The following is a 27,059-nucleotide window of genomic DNA, read 5'->3' as shown; positions in this document are numbered from 1 at the left end:
TGTCAGAAAGGTTATTGCATATAATTGAAGTTTAGATTTAATGTTGAGGGGAGCTTTGCGCTCTGTTAGTGGGATGGCTGGAGCCCTGGAGCCTGAATTGGAGCTGTACAGGGGCCTGTATTTCACTTCGCTACTTTCAGCCCTGGTTTACTGTTTGCCTCCATGTTCTAATGATTAATGTGCCTTCCTGTTCTGTTCACACGTGCCAGCTGTTTGCAGTGATACATTTTACCTGGGTCCCTCCTGAGCTCCAGGAAGCTTTAAATTATTTTAGCCTAGTTTTGAGCTACAGGGATGATATTTTCCACAGTTCCTTGGTATAAAGAGCATGGTTTGGCTAACAAGTGAGCAGTGGCAAGTGAACCCACTTACTATATCATTTATCCAGAAAATGCATAAACTAGTTAGAGCTGAAATTGTGGCAAAGTGGGATTGGTGTTTTTATTGACAAAGTTATGACAATTTTCAAGGTGTATTTAATTTAACCCTACATTTAAATATTTTCAGAATCATTAAATATGTTTATGCCATAGTGACTTCAGCCTGTTAATGAACAGATTCATGTAATCAAAGTTTTTATTGTACTGGTGGTGTAATTTAAGGAAAATTCAATTCTGCTAATAGTTATGGTCTGTGTAATGGTAAGAATGTGATATCTTACACTAGGCATCTTCCTCTTTTTGCTTACTGCCCAGAGCTGTTAATATAAAGACACAAAACCGAATATGACAGCACAATACATACCTTCTTCACAAGGATGCATGGAAGGTTTTTACCAAAGTGCTTTTAATCGATATATTTAGTTACTCAGTCTGGCATTGTTAATTTAAATTTTAAGTTAATTTTTAAAGATTTGATATCTTCATGAAAAGCCATTGAGTTCAGTGGAACTTTGTGAATAACATAGAAAACCTAAGCAGGTAGCAATTGCTCAGTAAGACCTTACTGTTTATATCATATCCAGAGTCTGCTGAGCTCATGTTAAAACATCTGAAGCTCTGCAGAAATATTTGTAAATCCTCAGGGAGGAGAAATTCACAAACCCCAAAACTCTTAACAGCTATTTCTGTAACCATGCCTCCCTTCCCTGCCATCTCCTTGTGTAGCAGTCCTTGACTTGGCTGCTGAGATGGTGTGTCTGATGGGATGCCTTCATCTCAGTCACATCACAGAAGTGAGTCATCACAAAAGTGAGTCATTTCATCCCTTGCACAGGTAGACTCAAAAAACCAGCATGTCCCTCTCCCCCAAGACTTTCTCTTATATAAACTCAGCTGTTTTAGAGACGACGGGTTTCATCTGAACTGCCATACAGTGAAAGCTGTTTAACAGGGGATGGAGACTCCCTTTTTACATGTTCAGAGTGCAAGGAGGGCAGTACAGATGTTGTGAAGGTGTCAGGAAGAAATGAGGCAGCAGCTTTTAGTCAAAGCTAATGAGCAACAGAAGGATTATGTTGGTTTCTCACAAGATACATGCTTACACTGCACCTAAATGGCTTGAAAACTCAACCTTTAAGAACCTGTGCCATGCTCTCCTAGCTCTCCTTGACCTGGAGTCCCTCCAGCCCAGCAGGTGGAAAGCTACCTGGGAGGGCACCTTGTTTTGCAATATATCCACTATGCAGTGTGGCCTTTTCCAAGGAGTAACTGCAGGCACAGGCTCTCAGGTAGGAGCTGAACGTGAAGTTGGTTGGAAAGTAGGAGCACAACTGCACCACATCTGCATCCAGTTGGCATTGCTGTATAGCAGAATAGTGGAGTACTTTGCTCTTTTAGTCTTTGTCCACAGTCTTTGTAAAGCAAAAGCTGGACAACCACCCAAATAAAATCCCTGGATTTTTTTGATGGCATAAAATTTAACAAAAAAAAAAACGAAAATTTAGCAGTTTGGGCTTCACTGCTGAAATATGTACAGACTCATGTGCACGTACATGACTTTGCACATACATAAAGGTACAGGTGGGTGGATGTCTTGTTCTCCAGACATCTCTTAATCAAGCATTTGGGAATTACTCTCTTCATTCATGTGTCAGGTGAACCTGACATCTCCTGGTTGCAATACCAGGCATCTTCTCTCTATTTCAGTGTAGGGTGGCATGGAATTCCCCTTGTTTGTTCTACTTCCTTTTTCTTTCCAATGCCTCTCTAGTGCTGAGCATCCCGATTCCCATCCTGCACACAAGGTGCGTGTGAGAACACACAAGACTGGTGATGTCTGTCCTAGGTTGTGCCAGCATTAGTAGCAGCAGCAGCAGGAGAGGTGAGAGAAGTGAAGCGTGGTTTCCTTCACTTCTGAAGTCAACCTTCTCCCTACTTCAAAGCCCTGGGAACTCTGCATAGTTCTCACTGAGTTAAGGCACCTGCTCATTTTAAATTGGATCCTTTCAGAGCCAGCCCTGCTATCACTTATTTTCTCTACTGTGACTTGGTGAACCCCCATTTCACCCCAGTTAGATGTCAAAACTGGGCAAGCGGTTCTTCTTGCCAGCTCCTGGCAGGAGCTGCTGCACCCGTGCCAGTGGGCTGAGGGAACTTCAGCCTTGGCTCCTTGTACAGGTTCACCACGGCCCCTCACCAGCTGGTGCGGCACTGCAGGGAAAGGCAGCAGAACTTGGGAGAGCTTGCTGTAAATGTCCTTTTTGCTAACTGTGATTCACAGTCCTAGTGAATGCAAAAATCCTTTCTGTGGTCATTTAATCCTTCTCAGTTTTTTGTTGTTTTTTTTTCCTCTTTGTTTTTTTAGAATATGTGAAGAAGAAGCAGATCAGGTGGGAAGTGTCTGAGGCCTACAAAAGACTGAAGAGCACTGTAGACAAATACCTGTCCATGAGTGCCTACTCAGAAGTGAACCTCAGCAAACTCTTCACCGTCACTATGGGAAGATCTGTGAGAGAGTCCAATAATGAAAGACAGTGATTGATTAAAAATGGAGGGAGGATAGTTCCTTGTTTATCAGAAATGATCTCTTCAGCAATACTCTATTTCAGTATGCACAATGATGTTTTAATAATCTTGTCTCTTTGGAGTAGGAAAAAATGGAAGATGAAAACAAAGTACGATACACGTGGACATTAAATATTTGAGGTGGTTTTACCTTCCTTTTTTTTTTAATTCATTTAGAAACCAGGGTTATTAAAATACAGAGTAGTTGATTTTTGCAATATATTTTGTTGTGTATTTAGACCTATGAGGGAAAAGGGGGTGGGGGAATTGCTGCTTTAATTGGATAATTCCCAGTGAGAGTTGCTGGAATGTAAGTGATCCTAGACTTTGCTCCAGGGTATTTAGTAGAGGTGCTCTCAGGAAGAGAGGTTAGTAGAGGTCTCAGTAGGAGCACTAATGTTTTGCCTTTTCACAGTTTATCTTCTTCCTGATCATAAACATACCAATTAAAAACAATACTAAACCTGAATGCCTTTAAATGTCCTATTACCTTCTGAACAGAGGTAGGGATGCTTTACTTTCGAATTCATTAAAGAACGACTGAAACCTGGAGGTGCTAAAAATAGGGACCATCTTTTTATTAGAAGTCTTTCCAAGAGTCTTTAAGCGTAGTATTTTGCCATGTTGAAAAACCCGTGTGGATGTAAAGACATGCAGATGTACAAAACCCGTTTAACACACACAGTGGATATAAATGTATTACATTTCTTTCCATGCAAAGCATTTGAAAGTAAGCAACTGATAGGGAAAAATATGTTTAGGATGGCATTGTAACCAAAAACGGGAATGGAAAGCAGTAAATCATTGTTACTGTTCTGTAATAATTACTGTGTTGGAGCTTTTACAGTTTTAAAAACAAATTGTATTTTTCATTTACTTTTAATAAAATGACAAGCAGATATGACAAGAAGAGCATACATTTGGGTACATGCTTTTGTACACAAAATATTGTTTTACTCGTGTTCACCGTTAAGCTTGCAATGTGATATATTAATGTAAGGTTATGATGTTTTGCATTTAAATCTTAAACAGTATAAAATGTAAAGTTTTCTTCACACTTAAAGGAAAAAAAATAAAGTTTTCTAGTAAAAGAGAATTTGATTCTATGATCTGATGGTTGAAAATACTCCATGCTGGCTCCTATTGCTCCAGACTTTTCCTGGTCCTACAGGATTGCTTGTATGTCTGCTTTTAGGATGAACAGCCATTAACAAAGGGAGATTGAAGTAATAGCATCAGCCACAAATGTGTTGGGCACTGAAGGGATACGTGTCTGTGTTAAGAGTGTTTTATGATACTCATTTGTCCCTGAGGTGGCATTGGAAGAGGCTGTGTGTCAGTGTGTGCAATGGCAGTTTGAATATGCTTAAATACACAGTTGTCTTCCAAGCAACTTTTGGGGCTAAATCCTTTAATTTTTTCTCACATTGAATCTCTACTGTGGGAAATGGAACCTACTCAATCCCTGGTTTTGTGCAGGTGTTGTCCCACCCCTGGTGAGCTGTCGTTCCTTCCCAGTGTGTTTAGTTGGGTTAATACTGTTAAACACACTTTATTTGGAGACTTCTCTTGAAGAGAAGGTGTTGCTTCTGAGATGACATATTGAACTTTCAGATCTTCAAAAGATCCCAGTTTCCTGTAATTTCACGCAGGGCTTTTTAGATTTTTTGTGTTCAACACAATTAGGATTATGAAGATATTAGTGATAGTAACTGGGTAGAATGCCTTAGAAAAGCAAGAAGTGTGACCTTCTCTTCCAAACATTAGGTATACAAATAAAATGGATAGATATGGCATAACCTGACCCTGTGGCACTTGTATGTATCTGTATAATTACCGCTGAAGAGCCTGTTAATTTGCAAGTTTAGGGATGTTTAGATTAAATGAGAGTGTTGTGGAATGACTGTGTAAGGTGCAGCAGCACAGAGTGGCCCTGCAAGGGGCTGTTCCCCCCCACACTGAGGTGGAGGAGCAGTGAGTGGCATAGCCCTGGAGCTCCCCACCACCCCAGCCAGCCACAGTCTGGGGGTCAGGATATGGGAAGCGAGGGCTTTTACCCCGAATGGAGGCTTTTTTTGATTCCTCTCAGCAAAGCTGGTCAGATCGGAGCTGAAGTCTTGGCAAGGAGTAAACTGGATTTTTTCCCCCTCCCCTTCTCCCTCTCTAATCAGCTCTGGGCACCGTGCCTTGTCTTGGCCCCGCAGAAAGGCTGGGAAATGCAAAATCATCTTCATAGCATTTAATATTAAATGGAGCTGGAAAATGCTGTGCTGTAAATAATTCGGGAAAGACTGAAGTTCGGAGGTTTGTGTTTTGAGACCCAAATCGCCTTCCCTTCCTTTCCCTTCTTGTGTCCCCTTCTCCCCGCCCACCCCCCCGCCCCTCACGCTTTTAACATTAAGGTTTGTGTTTATTTGTATTTATTTGCAGTTGGGGAAGAGGAGTGTTGATATATGGAGCCGGTGGCCAGGTTTTGCTGATGACATATGCGATATGAAAAACAATTCCCATCTGCAAACACGGTTGCTGCTGTGCCAAAATTCCTCTTTTCGCCGCCAAAGGCAGTTTTCTAAGGCCGAAGCAGAGCACATCTTCCCCTTCACATCCTTCCCCGTCTTCTGCAGAGCACCTTAAATGTGCCTTAATTGAATAGTTCTCCCGCACCCTCCTTATAGCAGTTTAATAGATTAACTCATCTGTGCCAGCTTCAAATTTCAGATTAAAATTCCTTCATCCCGAAGGCAGCATTATCAGGTTGTTGGAGGCTGTTTTCAAACCTTGGTTTTGAATAGCAGCGGCTCTGCATTAATTTAACCACTAAGCTAATAAGTAGGTTTCGTTTTGTTATGCTAAGCTTTATTGCTTTTCTTTTGATCAGAATGGTGTTGTTGAGCAAAGCAGCAGACAAGGCATTCTTTGATGAGGGAATTAGCGCTCTATTCTTCCTCTATTATTCATAGCACAGTGGAATATGTAAGTACCTGAGGGTGTCAAAGGAGAGCAGGCTCTATTGCAAAGTGTTCGCCTTGTTTCTCTCAATAGCTGACTATGAGATGATAAACCGCTTAATACACTGCACTAATTGGATGAGAGCAAAAAGAGATGGGAATTAAGGCACGGCGAAAGGAGAAAGTGCTACCAGCCTTCATTCACTCTTTCACCACTTTAACAGCACCAAAGGAGGCACAAGCTTTCTATAAGCAGACTAGGGGTTTTGTGCAGAGATAAAATGAACCTGTTAGTGGATTCAGGTAATACACTAATTATTGCACAGTATAAATACCACTACTGGTTTTATAACACGGAGGTAAACTTCTTTTGAGAAGGTTATAGGATTGCTTGGCAGCAGTATAGATCCTAATAAGGGACCAGAGTAATAACCCCCTGGATTAACAAAATTGCTGCTTGCAGAAGTATGATTCGGGCTTTTACGAAGATTTCAGCGGAATGAATAAAAATGACTGAATGACATTTCTTAATGCCTAATGGCTTGATAATGATTCCCTTTTCTTTAAGGCAAAAATGTATATTTCAGTCTGCACTGTTAATAACGTCCAGGGAACAAGCCTTATTTTTCCCATAAAATTTTTTCGCGCCTATGGTGGGTTTTAGAACTCAAAAATACGGCTGGGGGCGGGCGGGGTTGGGGGTGTGGGATGTGAAATGCCGTGGGTGGAAAGGGGGGGCTGCGGGTAAGGGTCGCGGCGGGCTCCCACGCGCGATGCTCGCTCCGGCGGCACTTCCCGGTCGGCGGCTTCCGGAGCCGGGATCGCCCCGCCGGGCCGGGCCGAGCCCCCTCCGTTCGCCCAGCCCGGGGGGGGCTCTTCTCCGGCCCCGGCCCGCCGTTGTGGAGGGCTGCCGCGACTAGACCAAATCACCCCCAAAATTCCCCACACCCTGGCGCTCCGGTCCGGCCCCACACCTGCGGCCGTCGGGGGTCAGGGCTTGGCCGGGCGGACCAGGACTCATCGGGACCGGGAAGGGGCGCGGGGCGTGCGGCCGGGGCACTTCATGCATCTCGGCCCCTGCTCCGTGGAAGAGGCACACGAGAGCGCTGCGTCCAAAAAAGAAATTTAAAAACAAACAAAAAACCCCAAACCAACCAACCAACCAACCAAAAAAAAAAAAAAAAAAAAAAAAAGAAAGAAAGAAAAAAGAAGGAGAGAAAAAAAATAACACCCAAAGGGGAATAAAAGAAAAAGGAAGTTCATCTCGGGAAGAAAGGAGTGGCAGGCGCGTAGGAACTTTTTTGACCCCAAAGGTGCAGGACAGACAAGCAAAGCGCTCCCCAAAATTCCCATTTTTCTCCCCCCGCCCTCGGCTTTCAGCAGCGGTGCAGTCAGGGACTGCCCCGTCCCCGCCCGGGAAGTTGCCGAGTGTGCGTGGGGCGGTTTCCCGCGCTGTGGAGTCGCTGGCACCGAGAGGTGACCCCAGCGCACTGCGGGGTGGGGCAGGGGGGACACGCCACGGTGTCCACGGCAGCGCCGTGGGCAGTACAGCCGTGGGTGCCCCTCCGGACCCCGCGATCTGCAAATCCCCTGGCGAACGGGGCCGCCGGCACCTCGTTTCCACCCCGCCTAAGCTCTGGCCGTCGACCGCGACCGAGCGACCCTCGCCCACCCAAACCCCGTGGGGGGGGGTCCCCGGCGGCGGGGTTGGCGGAGCGCAGCCCCCGGCCGGCCCGGTGGGGCTGAGCCCTGGGCGCCCCCGGCCCCGGTGGCCCTGCAGCCCCCGCAAGGACCGGGCTTTTTGCTTTTTCTTTTGTTCCTTTTTTTTTTTTTTTTTTTTTTTTTTTTTTTTTTTTTTTTTTTTTTTTTTTTTTTTTTTTTTTTTTTGTTAAACATATATTTTTGTTTATTTTTTTCTGAACGTGGCACTTCTCCACCGGATAGCAAGGAAAAGTGTTAACAATAACGACATTACACGAAAAAGTACTGTACCATCGCCTCTTGAGGGTTTCAGAAACCTCTACAGTTAATAAGTTAAATAAAGGGTTTGTACATAAATATTTGTCTAGGAACCCTATTATATCTACAACACAGTAAGAATCTACAGAATGACAAACTTTTACAACACTACACTGAGTGCAATTGTTTTATAACATTTCAAATATACAAAGCTCTGTTCTTTTTTATAACAATGGTATGTACAGAATCAATAATCACAGTTTAGTGACTTAAACAGTCCATATTCTAGCAGTGTATTTCCCTTTGGTTTGATATAAAAACCTTGGTTGGTGTAGTGATAAAGAATATAACAAGAAAAAGATATACCCTTTCTCTTAAGTGCACTGGTTATCTTACAGCATCAAATTTACTTTCAGTCTGCACTGGCAGCATCCTTGGTTAGCATATGCAGCTCGTTGCACCAACATGTAAAATAGTTTTCCAGCGCTTCTAACAGATCAACTGAACTTTCTAGGATGTTATTTTAAGAAGATGGGGACAGCTTCCCCTCCTCTTTGCTTCTCTATCTTTTTTTTTCTCTTTCTTAATTACAATTCTATTTGTTTTTTCTTTTTTTTTTTTTTCTTGCCAGATAAACAGAAGGAAAAATATTTAGTGTATGAAACGCTAGTATACAGTAACTTTTATTAGGGCTTTTTTTTTTTTTTTTACTTTCCCCCCCCCTTAGTGTTCAGAGAGGAAATGGACACGTCGTACATTTAAGAAATGTACCAGCCAAGGAGTTACTTATTCAGGAGCTTGCAAGTGTCGGTTCACTCGTGTGATGCGAGAGGCGCTCGCTGTCTCCAAGTTCCTAAACCGAGAACCCACCACAGTCTCAGCTGCTGGTTCTCTTTTTTAAAAAATCGTTACTATTTTTTCCTCCCGTTTGGTCTTGATTCGTGCTGTCTGAGGTGACCTTTATTGATTCGCGTATTTACTCTCCTCTTTTCTCCCCCTCTCTCTCTTTTCTCCCCTCTCCCCCTCTAAAAAAAACCCCAAACCTAACCCGAACCCCGCGGACGGCGGCCATGCCTTAGCACACCTCTTTCCCCGTGCTGTTGCCGGGGAGGATGTTGAGCTGGGTGAGCTGGGCGGCGTGTTCCTTGGCCTTCAGCCGCAGGGCGGCGATGCTGGATGCCCGCCGGTCGGCGGCGGCGCTGGCCGGGTCCCCCAGCCCCGCCGAACCCACCGCGCCCTCGGCGGCCGGCGCCGGCTGCCGCAGCAGGGCCGCGGCGCTGGAGGCGCTGCCCAGGGGGGACATGGTGGAAAAGAGCCTGCAAGGGAAGCACAGACGGGCCGTCACCGCCGAGCCGGGGACCGCATTGCCCCGCTCGCCTCCTCCCCGCCAGGCGGGGACGCGGCGGAGACAGAGACTCGCTGGGAATACCCGACGCCGGGGATGCAAAAGATAGTTTTGTGGGGGAAAATAAAAAAAAAAAAAAAAAAAGAGGAAAAATCGCTGAGGCTGGTCCTCCCCGCCTTGTGTTCCCGAGGGGTACAGCCGGCAGGGAGGGGAATGCGAGGGGGGTTTCTCCCTAGGGAGAGAAAAAAAAAAATAAAAAAGGGAAACCCCCGGTGCTGGGAAGGCAGCGTTCCGTTAGCCGGGTCCTTCGCCCTCCGCCTGCCCCAGCGCCCCGCTCTGCGCCCCGACGGGGCGGCCGCGGCTCCGCGGCAGCTCTGCCGGCACTGCCTGGGGGTTCCCCGGCTTCGGCCGCGGACGCTTCGCGTGGGGGAACGCGGAGCCCACGGGAGCTCGACCCGACAAGAACCCGTGGAAGATGCTCGGCCCCGCTTGCGCCCACAGCTAAAAATTCGCTCCTGACGGACACCCTCGGCCGGAGGCGCTCACGGCGCCCGGGATGTCACAGCTTCTGTTCACCCCGAACGGCCAAACACCAGCAACTCTCGCCACCCCTGGCAAAGCAGAGGCCACGCGTGCACGTTGGGCAACCCACGCAACAATTTAGTGTCTGCGTGGGAGCACCGGTTTCCGCGGGGCCCCTGCCGCGCCCCTGCCCCGCGGGACCGCCCGTGCTCCCGCCGCCGCCATGGCCGGGCCCGTCCGCCCCCACGGGGCACCCGCGGCCGCGCGGGGGGCGGGCGCGAGGGCCGCCCTCGCCCAATAGGAGGCCGGGACGGGAGCACGTGACCCGCGCGGCGCCCAATCGGCGCCGGATGCCGAGCGCTCCAAGTTCGAACGCCGGGGCGGCCGCGCGCGGCGGGTCCCGCGTGGGGCCGAGATCCCTCCGCGATAACCCCGCGGTGCCCCCGCGGTCCGGCCCCGGAGCCGCCGCCACCCCCGCCCCGAGGGCCCCCCCGGTGCCGGGTCGCGCGTGGGCGGGCGGTACCTGCCGAAGGCGGGGCTGATGAAGGCAGGGTGGCGGAACACGGCCGCGCCCAGGAAGGTGCCGAGGCCGAGCGGGGTCCCGCCGGGGGGCAGCGCCGCGGAGCCGGGGGGCGGCGGCGGCAGGCTGGGAAAGGCGGCGGCCGCGGCGGCGGCGGCGGTCCAGGCGGAGTCTAGAGCTGGGTGATGAGGAGGGAAAGGACTAGCATCAAGGTATGGACTGAGGGGGTGAGTTGCTGACAGGGGACCAGGGAAAGGCAAACCTGGGGGGTGTGTCTGAGCCCCAGCCTTTTCCCTCTTCCGCCACTTAGCCCTACGGTTCTGGAACCATACCTGAAAGCCAAAAGAAAGACCGGTTTTAATACGCCTGCCCGCGCCCTCGGCGGGGCGAGCTGCGCAGGAGCCCCGCACCGGCCCGACGACGCCCGCTCCTCCGCAGCCCCTAAAGCGGGGGCACCCCAAAAAGGGGCCGGCCCGCGGGATACACGCGTGTCAGAGCCGCGCTGCAGCTCTGGGCGGTGCCGACCCACGCCGGAGCTCTCGGTGATCCCCCGGCCCTGCCCCGAGCCCTGGCTCCCGCAGGGGCGCAGCAGTTCCGCACCTCCACACTCGTTCGTGGCAGGTCGGCGGTGCGGGGCAGCTGTCGGCGCCGGGGGCGGCTCCCCCAGCACTGGAACAGCAGGAATACGATTTCCCAAGGGGACTATGCGGGAATTATTCCACATTCACATCGCTTTTTTTTTCTCTAAAGAGCATATTTACAAATTATATCGTTTGGGAAGCGTACTTTTTTTCCCCCCCCTTCAGATTTAAAGAGAGGGAAAAAATCGTGAATTTCACTGTCTCAAAAACTATTTCTTCGTTTCAGATATCAACCAAAGTAGCAAATATAGCCTTCTAGGCTGCCCTTTTAGGATCTATTTTATGAAAGTTAGTTAGGGTCCCGTGGCACTGCCGTCCTTTCTCTCTTTTACCTCTCCCACAAAGCAACAATCGTGAACTAATAAGGGCTTAAACCAGCAGAGAGGTAGAGGAAAAAATACCGCATTTCAAAGGAAAATAAAGTATTCCCTTAATAACCAAGTGTGCGATCATCACACACACCTAAAGAGAGAGAGACTTAGAGAGAGACAGACGTTTGTAAATCTTTTGGGGCAAGTGTGGACTGAGTTTTCCCCATTAGGCTGAGTTTTGTAAGCTCAGCGTGAGAACCCTTCTCTCCGGGAAGGGAGAAAGGCAACACTGCTGTGGGTCTCTCCGTGCAGTTGTTCAGTGAGAACTGATCTCCACGCACTCCCATCTGGGTACCCACGAGGAAGAGGCATTGCGTTCGCGGGGAAGGCAACAGCCTGGCATGGAGGGAGCGTCTCTCCCCGCTAAAACTCAATTAGCAAGCTGTCCTCGCTACAATTCCCCCTTATTGAATTAATAAGTCTGAGTACGCCCAAAGGTAAACGAAGGGACTCTCATAATTCATATTCACTTAATTACATCTTCTGCCATGAATAGAGGAGAGAGAAAGGGGGTGTCTTTCTTTTAAAAAAGTTATTTAACTTTCCCACGACTTGTTCCCCTGAGCTGAAAATACTGATTTGCTGTCACATCTCTGTTTGACAATGGAGAAATGTGTCAACAGAAAGGAGGGGACAAATCTCATCATTAGCCCCTCTAATGCAAGAAGCTGTTGTGTATTAAATGAGCCATATGGAATTTATTATGCTTTATCAGCGCCCGATTTTAACTGTAAAGTGATTTGCTCAGCTTCAAACCCAGAGACATCTGTTTTCTGTTGGCAATCAGGGCATCCCAATGTTTATCGTCTCTTTGGTTATGAGACCCGGGTTGGGAAATGCTCTCTGGTATGGGGCGGCAAACACCTTTAATAGCATTGCACTCACTCACTATTAGATCAATGCAGGCTTATTGCTATCAAAAATGGGAAATCAAATAGCATTAGCCAGCTCCTTGTGCAGCCGGAGAGGAAATCAAACAACATTTCGCCTTCAAATGGCCCTGTTTGTTCTAGCACTAAGTGGGCTTTTATGAAGCCCGATTGGAGATTTGATGGCAGCCAAATACCCGACTTGCGGCCGAGCGGGTCTCTAACAACCGAAGCCCCGTGGGGGCCCTGAGTTTTAATGACACGGGTTTTCGCCAGCCGATAGCTCGGCCCTGCAGGGGCCGGGGCCACTCTCCTCCCGGGCACTGCCGAGGGACGCGCCCGTCCCGGTCCCGCCGCCGCCACTCACCTGCACTCGGGCTTCGGTCAGATCGAGCCTCATGGCCAGCTCCTCCCTGGGGGAGACACACACGCCGCCGTCAGCCCGGGGCACCCCGAGGCTTCCGCGCCCAAAATCCCAGGGGAAGCGGAGCCAGGCCGTGGGCGGATACCGCCTGTCCCTGTCGCCACCGAGCTGGGCGTCACTCGGGACTCTCGGGTTTTGGAACCCCCTCCCCGCCGCTCCCCAAATTTGGCCGGTCCCCGCCGCAAGCCGCGGTGTAGGGGACGGACAGCAGCTGGGCAGCCCCACACTGCGATTCGCGTTGCCGCAATTAAGGCAAATCGGAAAATACTAAGGCGCTGGAAAATCGCTCATCAGCTCTGTGCCCGAGAGAGGAGCATTCCCAGCGTAACCAGGACACGGCCGCCCGCCGGGCGTGAAAAGCCCCGGAGAAAAAGCCAAAGCCGTAAAAGACACCAGCGAAAAAGCCAAAGCCGTAAAAAACACCAACGAAAAAAAGCGCAGTATGTTTCTGCACAGCCCGGGCAGCCGCTCCCGAGGCCGGGGCCAGGCAGCGCCCCGAGGTGAGACCCGCGGGCGATGCGCGGCTTCGAGGTCCGGGCAACAAAACGCCCCCGCGGACACTCCTGCCCCAACATCCCCCCTCTCCTTCCCGGGCAAAACAAACGAGAAGCCGGGAGGATCTCCGTTATCGAAAAGGGCAGCTCTGGGGACTCAGCCCCCCTCTGGCCTTAACGCGGGAGGGGGGAACTGCAGTTTTAGGGCAGCGCAGGGAGGGGGCTGGCGGCTCTGCCTCTCTTCCTGCCTGCACTTTCCGCAGAAGAGCCGGCGGCCAGACCCACCGCCACCGAGCTCCCATTCTCAACGGAAAAATGACCCCGAAAGTGCGGACAGAGTCGAGCCGGGCCCCGCGGGGCTCCTCGGAGGCGGCTCCGGGCAGCGAGAGGCCCCGACGTGCCAGGCCAGTATTTTTAGGCAGCGGCGCTTTGATCTGTGCCCCTGCCGGGGCTTCCCCGGGTCGGGCCAGGCTCCAGCCCACGAGGAGCGCGTAACCGATCCCGGCGGCGGCCGCGGCAAGAGGAGGGGTGGGCAGGGGGTAAAAATAGCCCCCGGCGGCGGCCTTCAGGCGGGCCTGCCCGGGCGCTGCCGGCTTGAGTCCCTCCGGAGCCCGGCAATGTTCCCTGTCTCCTCCCAGCCCGAGGGTGCCCGAGGCAGGATTCACCCTCGGGGTCGGTTTGGAGACAGGGGTGCAGCACACGCACTGCGGCCCCGTCCCGTCCCCCCGGGGCTCGCCCTCTCCGCGCTCGGCCGAGGTTCCGGCGCCGGTACCTGGTGAAGACATCGGGGTAGTGGGTTTTCTGGAAGGCCCTCTCCAGCTCCTCCAGCTGGTAGCTAGTGAAGGTGGTGCGGTAGCGGCGCTGCTTCCTCTTGAGCAGCCCCTCCTCGGAGTCGCTGCCGGCCGAGAGGCAGACGCTCTCCTCGCCGTCTTTGCCCTCGCCGTCCTCGGGGTGCAGCAGCAGCTCCTCTTTGGGGGACAGATCCCCGCCCTCCGCCCCGGGGGCTGCGGCCGCGCCCCGGCGGGCATCCTTCAGCAGCCCCCCGCCGTCCTCGCCCAGCAGCTCCTCCTCCTCGTCGTCTTCCAGCTCCTCTTCCTCCTCGTCCTCCTCCTCCTCCAGCATCTCTTCGTCCTCCTCCTCCTCTTCCTCCTCGGCGGCCGGCGCGGCAGGGCCCGGCCGCTCCTCGACGTGCGCAGCGGGGCTGCCCAGCTCGTCCCGGGCGGGCGGCGGCGCCACGAAGGGCGCGTTTTCGCGGTAGCTCTTGCTGCGGCTGATGCTGACCTGGGGCGCCTGGCTGATCTTCAGCGTGTCCCACGGGGCGGCGGCGGGCACGGGGCCGGCGCCCCCCTCCGGTCGCCCCTCGGGCCGGTCCCCCCGCGGCCCCGCCGCCCGCGGCGGCAGCACCCGGCCCCCGCCTGGCCCGTAGAGTCGGCGCAGTTTGGGGGGAAGGTGCAGCTCGGCCGGCTCGAAAGGGGGGCTGCCCTTAGGGGACCCTGAGCCAGGAGAGTGGCGTAGGCGGCCGCAGCAGTCGGACGGAGCGGGCAGGTGTTGGGGAGAGAAGGGTGCGGAGGAAAAAGAAAAAGGAAGAGAGAGACACGGTCAGCAGGATCTGGGCGAAGAGCCCAGGGCGAGATCCTAGTCCCGCAGCCACCTTTCGGGCATCATTTTCCATCCCGTACGGTAGTAAGACCCCCCCTTAACCCGTTCCTCAGACCAGCCCCTGCTCCCGGCCTGAGAAGAAATTGCTCCCGGCCGCAGAGCCCGGCCCAGCGCCCCGCTCAGAGGCGGGATAGGCTCCGGCGGCTCGGGCAGCCCCGGGCCTGCGCCGGCCCCTCTCCGACAGCGGCCAGCGCCGGCCCCCATCCCGAACGGCGGGGCAGCCCTGGCGGCCCGGGGTTCCTTCAATGGCTTTTTTTTGTTTTGTTCCCCCTCCTATCGTCTCACCACACTCCCGAAGTCTGGCTTTGCTTTTGGAGGAAAGAATCCCGCCCGCCTGTGTACGCCGGTAAAGCGGGAGCGAGGCCGCCCGCGGGAGCTGCCCAGCCGGGCTCCCCGCGGCCCCGGAGGGGGCTGCTACCAACTTCGGGCCGAGGGCGGCGGCTGCCGGCGCCCCGTGTTCACCGCCTGCTCCTGCCGGGCGCGGCCCCAGCTCGCTCGCCGAGACTCGGTACAGGTCTAAGGCGAACGAGCGACCACAAATCTCAGCTCGCACCGATTTATTTTAAATTAAAAAATTAAATCTACATCGAAAGCAAGAGAAGCCTAAAGCGCCGGTATCCGATACCCCCCCAGAAGGACTGAATTCCGGGCACGGCTCCGGCCGCGCTCCCTGGCAGCACAGCAGCCGCCAACAAGCACGGTAACGGGATAACGGCGGCCGCAGCTCCGAGGCCGCGCCCGGCCGTGCGGTGCGAGCGGGGAGCGGGGCCGAGCCGCGGGCTGTTGGGGAGGGGAGACAGAGCCGGCCCTGCCCGACGCCAGGGAAAAATGGATGGGACGAGCGGAACGGGGCGGCGGGGCTTACCTTGCGCGGCCTTGTCGGTGTCGGGACGAGCGGCGATGGCGGGCAGGGCGGGCGCGGTGCCGAGCAGCCGCACCTTGCAGGGGCTCCGCCGGCCCAGGATGCTGTCGATGCAGTAGGAGGACAGCAAAGTTGGCGATTTACTTTTGCACTCGGGGCGCTCGGCGCAGCTCTCCTCCGGGTAGGGGCCGCTCATGGCGGCGGCGGCGGGGCCGAGCCGTGGGGCCGAGGCGGGAGCGGCGGCGCGGACGCCCCCGCGGCGCTGCCCGGTGCCGCCGGGACGCCCGTCACGGGGGGAGTGAGCGGCGGCCGCGGCGCTCTTGAGTCCCCTCGGCTCCACGTGCGGGCAGCCGCCCCCTGATTGGCTCCCGCCGGAGGCCGGGCGGCCGCCGACAGACGGCGCCCGGCAAAGCCCGGCTCGGAGCGCCCCGGATCGGCGCCCGCCCCGAGTCACCGCCCTGCCCCCCCGCCCCGCCCCGCCCGCCGCGCCCCGCCCCCGCTCCGTGGGGGCGGCAGCCGGCGGGGACCCGCTCGGGGGAGCCGTCGGGGGCGGCCGGGATGGGCGGAGGCGGCGGATCTTTCGTGGAACGCCTTGCCCCGTCCTCCCCCACCCCGCCCCGACGGCGTCCCGCTCCCTGCCCGCCCCTTCCCTCACCCTGGGCGATGCTTGAGCGGGATGGCGTGGGCGCCGCCGGGGAATCCGCGCCGCGTTTTCCCGCGGGCGGCTCCGCCGCCGGCCTGGCGCGGGGACGCGCAGGGGCGCGTACCCGCCGCGCTCGCAGCCGGCGGTTGAAATACCGGTGTCCGAGCTCGGGATTTCACTGTAACAAACCCCTGGGCAACGCCTTCAGGTGCGAGGGCGCGGAGGGGTCTGGCGCAGCGAAATGCGGTAGCCGGGGAGAGCTTCCCTCGGGTAGGGCAGGGCGCGCAGCCCGGCGCGGTGCTGGCCGGCATCCCCCTCCCTGCCCTGACAGCTTCCGTCTTTCACCGCACACGCATCTCCCCTCCACCGGCGCTTTCAACGCCGTTTCTGGGCCGGAAGACTTCTGATGGGTTCTTTATGCTTTCTCCTTTTCCCTCCCTGTTGAGCGGTCACAAGTTCAGGCTCCCCGTTTGGGCAGTTTGGGCTCAGTTTTGATGGGCACGGTACAGCTTACTGAGCGTCCCCTGCTCACATATGCGCTCCTGGTCCCAGACTCCCGCAAGCACAAACGTGTCGGAGAAACTGCTCCCGGTGACCACAAATAACCCGTCTGCTCGCTCGGGTTATTTCCAGTCCCCAGCGCCGGAGCGGAGACAGCCCCATTTTCCCTGCTCGTGCCGCAATTCCCGTGCGGATCTGACTTCTCCTAATTGACCAGCGAGAATTAAGAGAAAATATAAGCAAGTTCGTGTGTGTATCCGTGCTGGCGTGGGCGCAACGCCGTTCTGGCTGTGTCCACGCCCGTGTGCGCACACGCACACGCTCCCAAACTCCACAGACGCGTGTCCGTCCGTGCCGCGCGGGGACAAGCGTTACACTCAAGGTCGTCCCCTCTCTGTAAGCGGGCTCGCGCAGGGCTCCTGCCCCTCATTCCCCCCTCCTCGTTTCCTCCCTGACCCGCGGGCCAGGGCGATTCCCGCGGGAAGCTCCCCGACGTGCGCGGCCGGCGGGCCCCGCTTTCCCTGGGCAGGCGCGCAAAGCTGCCGTTTGCTGTCGGTGCTCAGCTCTGGGAAGCTCTTGCCGTCCCCAGCAGGAGTGGCAATTAATCCATTAACTCAGTAACTAAAAAAGACCCACCCCAAACCAGCCAACAAACAAAAAAAAGCTAAGAAGACCCAGGGGTACCCTTGGGGAGGCGCGGCTCAGCTGCCTCTTGTGCTCGCCCTGCCCGTGCCGGGCGGCTCCGCCGGGGCTTCCCCGCCGAGGCTTCCCTGCCGGGGCTCGCCCGGGAGAAACTGCGCGGAGCCTCGGGCGCCTTCCCTTCCCTCCGCTTTGCCAGGTGCCGGCCAAGCCGGGGAGGGCGAACCGCGACACTGCGAGTGGGAGAACAGGGACGGGCAAGGCTGTCGCGCCGCCTGCCCGAGAGGGGTCCCCGATTCCGCCGGGGCACGGGCGGTAACCGGAGGGCACGGGGGACCGTCGGCGCGGCAGCTGCGAGGGCTCCAGCAGTGCCGAGACTGCCGGCGGTGCGAGCCGGTGCTGCGGCGGGCGGGAGCTGGAGCCTGTCGGGTACGGGCGGAGCGCAGGGAGCCCTGCTGCGGCCTTCCAGCCGTCTGCATCTTGTTTCCACTCCCTCCGGGGGGCCTCGCCTGCCCCGCTTGCTTGCGCCCCGGCAGGCCCTGCCCGGGGGAGAGCGGGGCGGGCCTGCAATGCTTCCGTTCGCAGGCAAAGGTTCTTTGCGATGCGAGCTCTCCTCTGCCAAGTCACTTTGTTGTTTTATTTATTTTTTAAACAAACTTTTAGTCATCTGTGGTCTCTCCCTCGCCTTCTTTTCTTCCCTTCCCTCTGCAACCTGCTAATTTAACACTGGAGCGCGTTATTGCAGTGTTACGGGGAGAGAATGAGAGAGAGAAAACAACAATACTGCAATGATCCAAATGATACAGTAGAATTATAGCAATTATAGTTCTGCTCGGAGAAGAAAACCTTGCTGAGCTCAGCCAAACAAACTGATGCCTTGTACGGATAACAAGCCCGGGGACTGACAGCCGGTGCTGAGAGAGGCAGGTGGGCACAAATGGAAGTATTTGCCTCTTTTCACTCCAGCCAGCCTACATTAACACCCTCGGCTGCCGCTGCCAGAAAAATGTCCGCTCCGGCTTCGCGCACCCGGGGCCTCCGCGATGTGTTTCTCCCCAGGGACCGGCCTCTACGGCCCTCCGCACCTACCCCCGCCCGGCTGCGCTCCGGCCCCGCCAGGGACCGGGGCTGCGTGAGAGCCCGGGCGGACCGCCATCGGTGCTGCCACCCCTGCCGGAACCGGCGGGACCGGCCACTGCCTTCTCCGCAAACCGCCTGTTCCCAGGGCAGGAGCGGGGGCCGTGCGCCCCGGCGGGCACTGCCCCGAGACCCTCCCACCCGGCCTGGTGTGCCCCTCGCCATGTCCCCTCCGAGGGGGTCAGCGGCGGCGGCAGCACCGCCCGCATCGCTTCGCTTCGGAGAGCAGGTCCAGGGCCGCATCTCCCCGCTCCGGCGGGCCGCGGGACAGGGCGGCCCGGGGCTGGCCCGGGGCCACCACCCGACGGCTGCTCCTGGCGGCTCCCGCACCAGCGCACCCCCTTCTCCGGGACCGGCCCCGGCGGCCCCGCGGCCCGTGTTTCCAGTGGTGTTTGAGCTTGTTATTGTTTTGCCCTGTTCATCTTCCTTCCTCTTTACACAGAGCCCCGCCGTCCGGACCGCTCCCCCCCGCAGAAACCATTCTTGCGAGGAGACGTGGCTACAAAATGGCAGTTCGCTGTCAGGACTGGGGAAAGGTGTTTGATCTTAGGGCGGAGACAAGGCTAAGCTCAGTTTCAGACGTTGAGGTTGGAAATGTGCAGGATCGGTTCGAGAGTAGGTGATTGTTTTCACCTCGCAGCGTCTGCCTCGGCTGGAGAGGAGCTGCCCCTCACTGCGGCGGCCACCGCGGGCACAATTTGTCACCCACCGACTGAGCACACGGCAGCTTGAAGTCCGTGAGCAGTTTGTACCCATCCCGTGCCCGGTGCATCTTGTAACCCACGTTACAGCTGCTGAAGTCGGGAACCCCTCCGGTAGGTTCCCACTCCCTCCAGCCCTGCGCATGGGTGGAGCCGCAGCGGCGGACGCAGCCCATTCCCAGGTTTTAACACAAGCTGGATGGATTTTTTTTTTTCTTTTTACTTTCTTTGCAATGGAGAAGAAAACGATAAAAACTACTTAAAATCCTAGTTTATCACTATCTACTATAGATATCACTATTTGATTTATCACTATCTACTTTATACGGAAAAAAGGCTTGTGCAGAAGCTGTAGGGAGGTACAGAAACATTGTGTTTCCTCTGTCTGTCCTCTCGGCTTTCGCTGTACTTTCCTGCCTGTTCCCCGACGTGCCTGGCGCCCTGGCCCCATTCTCCTGGCCCTGTGCTGGAGGAGCCACAGCTCCTGGGCAACGCAGGGTCAGCCGCACAGAACGTCAGAGTCTGAAGCACCTCACACCCGGGCACGCAGGATAGTGAAGCACAGATTTCTGTGTTCACATCTAGTCTTCTGGAGATGTGATTTAGTCGCATTCCGCCCCCCCCAGCATACCCTCCCTCCTCCCAAAGTTCCAGGCTATGGTCCTGTGCACAAAAGCAGTAGGGCTGGGCATAGGGAAGGCGAGATGCCCATTCTCCCTTTGGTGCCAGGTAGTAAATGTCTGATACTGTTTAGATGTGATGAACTGGCACATGACCTCCCTCGCAAGCCTCATGGTGTTGTTTTCTTCATTCATATTCAAGATATATTTTTCACCTTTGTGGAGAATATTGTTCTGAAACCTCTTCTGGGCACAGATCTGACTTTGCACAGTTCAGCCCTGAGCCGTAGAGATGGGTGGAGGGCTGCCCTTGATTGCAACTACCATAGAAGCAACCTTGCTTGATTATTCTGCGCGGGTCTTTTAAGTAGCTTAAAAAAATTGGCTAAAACCTGACAGTCATGAGGAATCACAGAACAGCTGCACATTCCCTGTAGTCATGATCGAACAGCTGGGGGAAAAACAGCATCTCTGTATGTCCCCTGGGGCTCTCTTAGTCACTGGTCACCTGAATATACCTCAGGGTTCAACGGTTTAACCACCTTTTCATTTCAGGTAAGATAACTATTATCCCATTACTGCAGGTTGACAATTAAATGTTGAGTAATCTATACACAGCAGCGATTACTGGGACACCGCACCAAAATCACTTTGCAGAGTGGTGTTGGACTTCAGCACATTTGAATTCACAATTGAAGAGAGAAATCCATTTTGCAAGTGTTGCTTTTTTTGGACTGACATCACCATTTTCACCAGTTTTCAGCCTGTCCCCCTGGATGCGAGGCTGCCCATGGGGTGAATGGGGGGTGCCCTCTGAGGCGGGGGCTGCGAGGTTTCAGCTCAAGTCACAGTTAACTGCTAATTGCTTAGCCTGGCTCATACACAGCAACTTACAGTGCTGCTCTTTTCTGCCTGTGAAAGCAGCCCCAGCTTTTGTTGCTCACTTTGGTTTCAGTGCTAGCTAGGGAGCAATTTCTGTAATAATTTGCATCTGGACAGAGGTTTGACATCAGCAGTGGTGGTGACTCCAGAATAATTATTCATATACTTCAGATTTAGCCAATGCCTCTGTGTAGGCAGACTCTGGGCCTCATTCCATAGACTTAATTTTTAAAAAGTATTTTCTCAATCCTTTTTTTTTCAGTTGTCATTATTTTTTTTTTAATTGCTTGGTTTATTTTTCTGCCGACGTGGTTTTCACTATAGTCAGAGGACAGCAGTTAGCTTCAGGTGAATGTGTCTCATCTTTATATTTCTCTTCTGCTATTTTCCCACTTCTGGTAACTTAAAACTTCTCCTTTGGTCCACGCTCCAGAACCATACCCAGCTCACTTTTGGCCCTTTTTTGCATGGCCATGAGACAGAACAGGTCTGCGGTGATGTGTCTGAGAAATCCAGACACCAACAATAACTCTGGTGGATTTAGTTACTGCATTTAACTTACTTATTCCTTGAGTCTTGTCACCAAACCAACACTCCTGAAAATTATTTGAAAAAACAGAGCAGGCCACAGACCTTGGTCCTCCTGGAGACCACGTATCTTCCTCTCCTTTCTGCCTCAGATCTGGCTTTGGGAGATGGGTCTGGGCAGATGTGTATGTGCTTTGCTGGCATGTCATCTTCTCCAGGTTACTGAACTTACTGGTGCTTCTCAGCTCTTATTTTTTTTTTTTTTATTTGTTTTGGGCTTTTTTGCTCCTAAGTGCTCAACTTCATGAAATTCTGTCAGGGCTGGCAGTTTCCTGGCTGAAACTGGGATGCCATCAATACTGTCTTTCTCCATTTTACCAGCTTTCTGTCCCATCATGTTGTCATTTTGGACCATTAGAGTCCTCAAAGACCTTTTTTAGTCTTTTAGATTTTCCTCGGAGCCTCCTGACTTTCACATATTTTCCTCTCCACCCCTTTCCCATGTATGTCCTTTTCCAAGGACCTCAACCTCCCCACACCTCTGCAAAATTCGGCTGTTCCTGTTGACTGCAGCGGTGTTTCTGCAAGGATGTGGATTCCCTGGCCCTCTGTGGCTTCAAATAAGACCAATGCTTTTCTGGAAAATGTATTTTCACCTAATGTAAATTGTTTGGCTAAATATGAGAAGAACTGGTGGAGCTCTGCATCCTACAGCCCTATGACTGCATCTTCCAGAGGGCTGAGTGATGGAGTGAGTTATGGTTCTTCTGACCCTAGAAAACCTACGGATAAAGTCCCAAGTATCTTTATGAAAGCAAGCTTTGGAAATTCAGTGAAAGCATTAATGAATGAAGGTGCATTGGTCTAAAAAAATTAAACCAATGATCATAGGCTTATTTAACATTATATCTTCTGTGCTATTTTCTTTTGTATGTGCTGACTAGAACTGAGCAAAGGCTTCATAACAAATAATTTATTTGTCAAACATACTCTCTTCTTCTGCTCGTGGAACATCCATGAGAGGGAGCATTGTTTTCTCAAATGTATTTGTTATCTGCAATGCTCCAGTGGTTCCTTTAAATGAATGACAGAAGGGCTTGACTGCAAATGGTTTCCGTTGTTTAGCTGTACTTGGTCAAATAACCCCCTGGTATCAACTGCATTACCCGCCTGTTGCGCCAGCAACACACCGGTTGTGCAAATAGGTGTGTGTGTGTTGGTGTGTGTGAATGTAACAGCTGGCCTTCCTCAGCTCGGCCGTGGGCAACCCTCAGTTCGGGTTTTCTGCAAGCATTCGTACTGGTGAAATGCAATTCCTCAACTCACTGCAGAGGGGGTGTGAACATAGTTGAAGCAAAGCCATTAAAAATTCAAATGAGTGTTGGATTAGCAAAGGACAATGTTGCACCCTCTTTGAGCAGCTCCGGTGTGACCTTCATGAGGTGCTGTGTTCTATTTCAGTAAATGCAGCTGCACAGGGGCAGAGCAGAAATCAGAATGATCTGCAGAAGGGCATGAGTTGGAGCTGGTCTGGTGTTTCATTGCTGAGGAGATGTTATCCATGAGATCAGGGTTGTTTAATCCAGAAGCATGGCTGAAATAGGGTAATAGAGGGAAGAGACAGCAAACTGTCTGTGAAGCTCTGTTGGACCATTCCACTCAACCAATCTAACCTTAAAACCATATTTATTATTACAATTTTCTACATCTTTTGGCACCATTGCATCTGGCTGTCATTTAGGGGCACTACTATCTCATAAAGATTAAAAAAAAATTAATTAGGAAAAAGCTGCATTTTACAGAAAGGAATGGGCATTTTTCCTGGAACAGGCTGATGCTCATGGACACATGGAGAAAATTCTTCAATGGCTGTCTGTCAGTGGCTTCTCATAGCTTTTTTGGGGTTTGGCACCTTTATATGGAGCTATAAATCTGCTATAAATCATGGCAGAATGCCGCTCAGATAGTTAAAGGATCTATTCTGATATACCATCCATGTTTATCTGTTTAATATTCTACATCTCCTTTAATGTAAGATTCAAAGTAATGTGTCGTTCTCTGTAGGAAGAGGGATGTTTTATGGATATGAACTGTGTTGTGTAAGTGTTGAGGTGTGAATGAATTTGGTGTCTCCCAAGGGTGACACTGCTGAGAGCAACACAGAGATCTCCTAAACTGCACTGAGGACAATCCATCGATAACACCACTCAGAGCAGCAAAGCTCACAGAAGGGAATAGATGGAAGAGTTTCTTACAAGGTACCCAAATCAGGCACAGATTATACTTGTAAATGGGAAAACAAAAATGAGGAAAATCTGGTGTTCTGAAAATAATTAAGAATGGAGATGTATTCTTAAAAGTGTCTGTGCTAATGCTAGTTATGCTCCCGAAGAACATGATAGCTGGGACCTTGGGTATGCATGGTGTAGAAAAGTATTAACAGTCTAGTAGGGAGCAGAGCACTTCCTTCCAAATGCAAAGGGTTTTTTTCTTAATGGAAAAAAGTTCAATTTGATTGTACATTGGCTCAGCAATTTCAACAGCTGCAATTTGTTGGACTGTTGATTTGAAGTTTTCCATTAAAAAATAAAAAAAAGAGTATATGTTTTAAGATTTACCCTTCATACATAATTCTTAGAAACTTCTGTAGACAGATATTTCCAGTCATGTGCATGGATTATAAAATCTTGAAATCACAGGGTAGAAGTTATTATTTGGAATCAATGCACTTTCTTGGGTTTTTTTTTGCTTTTTATCAAATCTTGAAAAAGACTTGGCACTTACAGAGCTCAGCTATTGTTTCCATTCTTGAAAACTAAAAATAATGTTGTGTAACCACAGAAAAACTAATTTTAAACAAAAGACGTTGGATTTAACTAAATTATTGTTCCTATGTTGTAACTCTTACTCATAACCTTTCATTCCTTGAGTCAGTGGGGTTTTCTCATAAATTAAAGCATGTTTGCATGGTGTTTTTTGTGTTGCAGCTCAGGCAATTGCGGTACAAATAGGTAAATGGTTGGGTTTTTAGGTGAGCCAGGGGCTACTTGAGAAACCTGGTTGCTTCCTTCAGCAGAGGGTATGCTATCATCTGTCTTGTATAGTGATGCTTGGGAAAATGTCAGTTTTCTTTCCTTTGAACCAGAGCTGGAAGGGATGGTTTGGCTTTATTCCCTTTCAGGTTTTGTTTTGTTTGTGTTCTAATATTATCAAAATGTCTGAAAAGTTCTGGATGCTCCTTGGGTTTCTAAAACTGACTATGGCTTCTGATTTTTAAAACTTGCTATGTGTCAGAGGTTTTTCTCTGGACCTGTCACTTGGAAGAACAGCAGCACATGTCCTCCTTCACTGAACGCAAAGGTGAGAATAACTGGACACTTATTCCTATTTCTTATTCTGTAATAAGGGCCCACATTTTTTTTGGGGGGGGCGAGGGGCGGAGGGGAGACACGACAAGGCTGTACATATTCAATGGCTAAAGGAAGTCTTCAAAACCTTCAAAAAAGGTGAATTCTGACCTGCAGGATGACAAACAGAAACCCTTTTTATTTTACCTACATTATATAGTAGGAAGATGGACTGAGGATCAGGGAACAGAACCAGACAGAAGGCATTTTGTAGGCTATTCCCAGTTTTTGCAGAGGAAAACAAAAGGAACAGCTGTCCATGGAGAAATATGAAGTGCTATGAAGAAGAAGAATATGAATGCAGCATAAGGAACTTAGGAACTTTCTCATTTACAGGCTGACAACCGCAGTCTGGATCCAAAGGTAACCTTATTGAGTCATGTGTGAGGATTATCAGTCAGAGAAGTGAGGCCAGATCAAACCCAGTAGGATTCAATGGAAACAGGGCTATGATTTGGTAGGAAAAAGCACATCAGGTTTGTATTTGCATTCTGGTTAGAAAAAAAACATGTTCAGCCACTGTGAGCTTTTTGACTAACCTAAAAGCTACGCAAAACAATACACTTCATGACCTGGAATACCTCTAAGAAAGCCTAAATGATGTAGGATACCCACTCTTGTTTTCAGCAGAGCTTTTAGGAAACCAAATCCATCTGAATGTCAGTAGAATTTGGTAGCTGTGTCACATTGACACAGAATGGATTTTGCTATATCTTCTGGGCATGTTTATTCTGCGTATTTTAGAATAAACTGGGGTTGATTCAGAAACTGCTGGGCCAGGAACATGGCTCCAGAGACTTGTCCTTGGCCATCCATTCTCTTTGGGGTCTCTTTGGAAGAAAAGCATGTTGAGCATCTTTCAAAATACCAGTATCTTTATAGGAGAGCTCAAATACAGCAAATATCATGGTAAATTCCAACTATATTTATCACAAAAAGCTGATCTCTCTAAGTTTCTATATAGATTTAAAGGTTCTTGTGTATTTTATATCCTCTGAAATGTGTTTTTCCCACCTGCTCTTTCAGACCAACAAATGCAAGTGGTCTTTTTGCATCACTAGTGGTGGTTTCACAGTTAGAGACTCTCAGCTGTACCACAAGGCCCTTAGTCATTCACAGCTTCCCAGTGAAATCCTTGGGCTTGTGCTGGGGGAAGGACCCTGGGCTCTGACCCTGTGGCACCAACCAGGATTGAGTCAGAAGTCAGTGGCCTTGAGCTGCACAGGTGAAAAAAAAGTCACAGCGGTTCCTACAGCCCTTTGCAAAATGTTTGGATGGAAATTATGCTAAAAAAAGAGCGTGTTATCAGTACTTGGTAACCTTGCCAGATGCTCACTGCATATTCAAGGGACCATCATCTGGATGGGACAACCTTAGCAACTCTTCCTGAAGAGCCAGCTGGCCCATGAAGTATCCAAATATGCTGACAACACATCTCCAAAAGCAGCATTTCTGTTTGAGGACGGTGCATTGCACCAGAAGGGCACAAAACGCAGCAGAGATGACACACTCTTCTCACATCACTGTCACCACTGCACATCAGCACAGCCCCGTGTCACAGCTCGGAGGGAGCTCCAGGGTGGCATTCAATTTAAGCTTCACATCTATTGGCTTTCTTCTCAGCCCCTTGTGAGCATCATTTGCTTCAGATACTAGATCTACTAATGATTTTTCTTCCCTCCCCCTTACTCACACTTTAATTGCAGGGTATATGTAATACCCTTAGGAATAGCTATTGCCACCTGTATTATTATTTATGCTGTGAAAACGAAGCTTATGGCAATATATTTATTAACACGGTGCCCTGGAATCACATGAGTTAACAGCTTAATCCTGTGATTGTAAACACTTTTCCTGACATGTTCAAGCACCATCCATGTTTTTTAACTTGGCATCAAGAAACTGTGAGCATGAACCAGTCCTAATTTTTAGAGAAAATCTGTTCTTTACCACAAAAAAATCACATAATAATAAAGTGATTTATCCATCTAATAGCACCTGCCTTACAAAGCATTAATGCCTTTTGCAAAAGAAAGAGTTAAACAAAACATTTATGCAGTATAAACTTTGCTCCTTAGCATTAAAATGCACTTTATTCATACTGTAGATTTCTCTCCCAGCCACGGCTATTGTTTGTCAGTAACAGCTAGCTTTTGTGAAGTTAATAAATGTGCATAATAAGGACATAAAGGTATGGAGAAGTAATACTGTAATCCTTTTGTTTGGATAATCAGTCTAATGTATGCAAATTAAACCTTATTAGTACTAGGGTTTTGTGTCTGCTTATCAAAATGTGCCATTTTCATGAAAATTGGAAGTCCATTATATAAAGTTATTATTAACAATCATTTAGGAATTATATACGGTATGCAAATTAAAGTTGATTACAACTAATTAAGGGCTTTCTTTGTTATTTGACCTTGTCTGCTTTTTATGTAAATA

The 27,059-nt window shown here is 51.3% G+C and overlaps 2 protein-coding genes across 5 annotated transcripts in view; one reads left to right on the top strand and one right to left on the bottom strand.

Moving 5' to 3' along the window:
• POLA1 (DNA polymerase alpha 1, catalytic subunit) overlaps positions 1–4,041 on the top strand; it is a 196,416-nt gene extending 192,375 nt beyond the window's left edge. For 2 of the 3 annotated variants that reach the window (XM_027727896.2, XM_027727895.2), the window contains exon 37: positions 2,746–4,041. In XM_027727896.2, coding sequence (XP_027583697.2) covers positions 2,746–2,918 — 173 coding nt within the window. In that variant the 3' untranslated portion in view covers positions 2,919–4,041. The remainder of the gene's footprint in view (positions 1–2,745) is intronic. The other variant, XM_039391330.1, reaches the window with a different exon arrangement.
• A 3,836-nt stretch (positions 4,042–7,877) lies between these two features.
• On the bottom strand, positions 7,878–15,923 carry ARX (aristaless related homeobox). Of its 2 annotated transcripts, XM_027727898.2 has the most exons (6): positions 15,563–15,922; positions 13,811–14,531; positions 12,488–12,533; positions 10,502–10,571; positions 10,243–10,417; positions 7,878–9,168 (listed from the first exon to the last, which is right to left on the bottom strand). In XM_027727898.2, the coding sequence occupies exons 1-6, from the start codon at positions 15,753–15,755 to the stop codon at positions 8,928–8,930; spliced, it is 1,446 nt and encodes a 481-aa protein (XP_027583699.1). In that variant the 5' UTR covers positions 15,756–15,922; the 3' UTR covers positions 7,878–8,927. The 2 variants fall into 2 exon arrangements, with proteins under 2 accessions (XP_027583699.1, XP_027583698.1); XM_027727897.2 differs by having other exon boundaries at positions 10,243–10,571; positions 15,563–15,923.
• Positions 15,924–27,059: the final 11,136 nt, after the last annotated feature.

The sequence above is a fragment of the Pipra filicauda genome, unplaced genomic scaffold, assembly GCF_003945595.2.
Source record: "Pipra filicauda isolate LSUMZ 115617 unplaced genomic scaffold, ASM394559v2 scaffold12_size5214236_pilon, whole genome shotgun sequence".
NCBI classification, from domain to species: domain Eukaryota; kingdom Metazoa; phylum Chordata; class Aves; order Passeriformes; family Pipridae; genus Pipra; species Pipra filicauda.
Note: the sequence above shows the minus strand (reverse complement) of the source record. Positions and strands in the feature narration are given on the sequence as shown.